The sequence below is a fragment of the Pagrus major genome, chromosome 15 (genome assembly GCF_040436345.1).
Source record: "Pagrus major chromosome 15, Pma_NU_1.0".
Taxonomy (NCBI): Eukaryota; Metazoa; Chordata; class Actinopteri; order Spariformes; family Sparidae; genus Pagrus; species Pagrus major.
This window is the reverse complement of record NC_133229.1, coordinates 8,827,580-8,831,713: the sequence shown is the minus strand read 5'-3', so window position 1 is coordinate 8,831,713 and position 4,134 is coordinate 8,827,580. Positions and strand designations below refer to the sequence as shown.

General features: G+C 31.6%; 1 protein-coding gene across 1 annotated transcript; it reads left to right on the top strand.

Annotated features, from left to right (window-relative positions):
- The first annotated feature begins 1,286 nt into the window (after nt 1-1,286).
- Nucleotides 1,287-3,162, top strand: LOC141009159 (glutathione S-transferase 3-like). The gene is made up of 7 exons (XM_073481613.1): nt 1,287-1,378; nt 1,469-1,580; nt 1,751-1,802; nt 2,034-2,166; nt 2,259-2,394; nt 2,547-2,672; nt 2,786-3,162. Exons 2-7 carry the CDS (start codon nt 1,494-1,496, stop codon nt 2,918-2,920), a joined length of 669 nt encoding a protein of 222 aa, XP_073337714.1. The 5' UTR covers nt 1,287-1,378; nt 1,469-1,493; the 3' UTR covers nt 2,921-3,162.
- The last annotated feature ends 972 nt before the right edge of the window (nt 3,163-4,134 follow it).

The window sequence follows — 4,134 nt, the reverse complement described above, 5'->3', positions numbered from 1 at the left end:
AATATATATATTATATATATATATATATATATAGATATATATATATATATATTATATATATACTATATTATATATATATATATATATATATATAATATATATATATATATATATAATATATATTTTATATATATATATATATATATATATATATATATATATATATATATATATATATATATATATATATATATATATATATATATATATATATATATATATATATATATATTATATATATATATATATATATATATATATATATATATATATATATATATATATATATATATATATATATATATATATATATATATATATATATATATATATATATATATATATATATATATATATATATATATATATATATATATATATATATATATATATAATATATATATATATATATATATATATATATATATATATATATATATATATATATATATATATATATATATATATATATATATATATATTATATATATATATATAATATATATATATATATATATATATATATATATATATATTATTATATATATATATATATATATATATATATAATATATATATATATATATATATATATATATATATATATATATATATTATATATATATATATATATATATATATATATATATTATATATATATATATATATATATATATATATATATATATATATATTATATATATATATATATAATATATATATATATATATATATATATATATATATTTATCATATATATATATATATATATATATATATACATATATATTTATGTATTTCCTAATTGACATCTGCCCACCATCTTAAAAGTTGAGTGCTCTGGCATAATCTTTAAAGATTCAAGATGTTTATTGTCACTCTGGTTGTACGAGTACACTCATGTGAAATTCTTATGCTAAGAGACTTCATTACAGAAACGGTAAATAGTAAATTAGAAAATCAAAAGTCTATAAGAAGAAATAATAATAATATAATGAAAAATGGGTAGATATGGCTTATATATAGTGCGGTACAAAACAACTACTTAGCATCATGGTGTCGACTGTATAAATGTTCGCTACGATGTGTACGAGTCACCTGGTGTGGTCATAAACATAAACTACGTCGATGCTTCAAACTTAACAAAAAGTGTTTTGAGCGAAAACAGGTAGCAGTTACATTTTTTCCCATGATGTCTAGCGGTAAAATGTTAATGAGTCACGTTTCTATTGGCCGGATCCAGCCAATAGCAATCAACAGCAATCATCAGACGTCTTCAGGATTTTCTCGGGTGCTCCAGCATTATGTAACGACATAAACTTCACTTTCTCTGCCCACCACTCCTGGATTTCTCCACGGCAGTCACAGCAGTCCACAGGTAGGTACCTCCCTAAATACCTAAAGTCAGGTTGGTAATGTTGCGTGCGTTATAGTAAAAAAAAATACGTGGTGTTTTGTCTTTTCACAGATTTAATCTCCAAAATACCTCGGTTATGGCTGGAAAAGTTGTGCTGCACTACTTCAATGGGAGAGGGAAAATGGAGTCAATCCGCTGGCTTTTGACAGTTGCAGAAGTGGAGGTAAGTGAAGGGTTTGGTGATGTTAATCTGAAACTTTGCTTTAATTACAATTAAAACGACAAAATCCTCTCAAATCTCTAATAGAGATCCGTGGACTGTGCTGTTCTGTTCTGGGAAGCACAAACCTCCTGAATGTGTCTTAAATCACTTCTGCAATTTGTCATTGACAGTTTGACGAGGTGCATCTGACAACTCGTGACCAGTTAAAACAACTCCTCAGTGGTGAGTTGGTTTGAAAAAGGTGTTTGAAGCTGAAATCGTGTCTCTGGCCTGTTTCCCAGTCACATGATTAGTTTTCAGCTCGGCTTTGCACTTTGTCAGTTAACTTCAACCCACATATGATCTGACCTGGCAGGTGAAAGTCTCACATTTCTCAAGACCTGCTCTCAGAGATATTGTCCAGAAGGTAAATTAATGTTTGACCACTTTACCATCCTGCTGTTTACTTTGCAGACGGAGATCTCATGTTTCAGCAAGTTCCCATGGTGGAGATTGATGGCATGAAGCTTATTCAGACAAAGGCCATCCTGAATTACATCGCTGAGAAGTACAATCTTCATGGAAAAGATCTCAAAGACCGTGTCATGTATGCTCCATTTCTTTTACACAGTGTCTTTACTGTATCGTGTGGTCTCAGTAGATGAGTGTGTCACAGTGTACGCTGGTGGTCTCCCTCAGGATCAACATGTACTCAGAGGGAGTGATGGATCTCATGGAGATGATCATGATGTTGCCCTTCACTCCAGATCCAAAACCAAAACTGGCCAACATTGAAGCTAAAGCAACAGAGCGCTACCTTCCAGTGTTCGAAAAGGTATCACTGTGTTTCCTGTGTGAAATGGTGTGATCTAATAACTGATTCATGTTGCTTACAAACCTGTAAAGATTGTAAATTGAACTGCTGATAATTATAGATTATTTATGAGACCTAAACAAGAGATTGTGTGTCTTTGACAAACTTGCCAGGTGCTGTCTGGGCAGATCTACCTGGTGGGAGGTAAAGTAAGCGTTGCAGACGTGCTGCTGTTTGAATGCACCCTGATGTTGGAGGAGAAATTTGCTGGAATCCTTGGCGACTTTCGCAACGTAAAGGTAAACGTGTAAATCATTCCTATTGTAGTATTTTAACAATAAAATCGGTGTACCAAAATACACATCCAATACTGAATACTCTGCTTTAAGTATAACTTTGTGTTTCACTCCAGGCTTTCCAGGGCAGGATGACCAGGATTCCCGCCATCGACGAGTTCCTGAAGCCAGGAAGCAAGAGGAAGCCGCAGCCAGATGATCAGTACGTGAAGACCGTCATGGAGGTGTTTGACATCAAGTCACTGCCATGAGCTCTGTAAAAGTTCTGGTACACTCCTCACATCAGCAGTGTGAATGATTCATAATGCAAATACAGCCTGTGTAACATGTTTAGCACTTATATTTGCAGGTTTAAGTTGAGATGAAAACTGCACTAACCATCCTGAAATAACAAATCCTTTTAGTATGAAAGAAATCTTGGTAATATTTTATAACATTAAATAGATGTTTTAATGTGAAGCTTCTACTAAATAAAGTGTCTATTTTTAAGGAACATCTGAGAAGCTGCTGTGTTTTTGTTTTGTCTTGTTTATTTCTCAGCCTTAATTTGGACTTTCAAAGGCAACACAGCACTTGCTGTTCTCTTTTTTTGGGTTCCAGCGAATCAAATGTGAAAAAGAGTAAACCCCCCCACACAGTTTTCACCTCTGCATAGATAGGTTTATTAAAAGTGGTCGATGAAGAGCTTTCTGAAGACATAACACTCACACAGTGACAGTGTTTCTGCCCATATCTTGTGTATATAATACTAAAAGTCAATGTTGTCTCCTTGGTGTTAGGGATAATAAATATTGTCTGATTTTGACAGTTCATGGGGATCTTGATTTGGTGAGCTGTTGCATGTGACTGTGGACAACTGCAGAGTGTAATGTAGCACGGGAGGATATGAAAAATGTATGTAACGACTGTCCGGTCCAACACAATTGCGAGTCACGATATCAATCATCAAAATAGTCTAAAAACTTTAAAATAAAAAATAAAATTGCAGTAAAAACATACTAGAATCATCTTAAACTTACATTTTGTTCAGAAACAAATATTTTAATTACATCACAGATAGGACACACATCTTGTTTTAATGAAAAGCAAATAATGAATATTAAAAGGACAAATAAATGGTAACCTCATCTCACTGTCGTTTCTTAGTTTGGATTTGACCAATTTATCTTGCAAGCCATGGTGACAGGCATAGGCTATTCAAATTTAATCAGGAAACCAATATAGGACTGTAGGTCAGTGAGGCAGACAGCTTTTTCAAGTCATTCATCTGAGGATTCTGACCATAATGAAACTCACCACAGTCAACTTTATCATTCTTGTCCTATCCCTAATGTAACTGTGGGCTGTATTTAAACCTCTTTGTGACCAAAATGCTGACCTTTTTAAATAAATCTATCGATGCAGAGTTGAAAAGTGTGTGCAGGAATTTACTCTTTCACTGGAATCAGAATTTGGACTTTGGACA

Coding starts and splice junctions, on each gene's coding strand:
- LOC141009159 (XM_073481613.1), top strand. CDS start 1,494: ATGGCTGGAAAAGTTGTGCTGCACTACTTCAATGGGAGAGGGAAAATG. Junction 2,167..2,258: donor GATCTCAAAGACCGTGTCAT/GTATGCTCCATT, acceptor GGTCTCCCTCAG/GATCAACATGTACTCAGAGG. Junction 2,673..2,785: donor GCGACTTTCGCAACGTAAAG/GTAAACGTGTAA, acceptor GTTTCACTCCAG/GCTTTCCAGGGCAGGATGAC.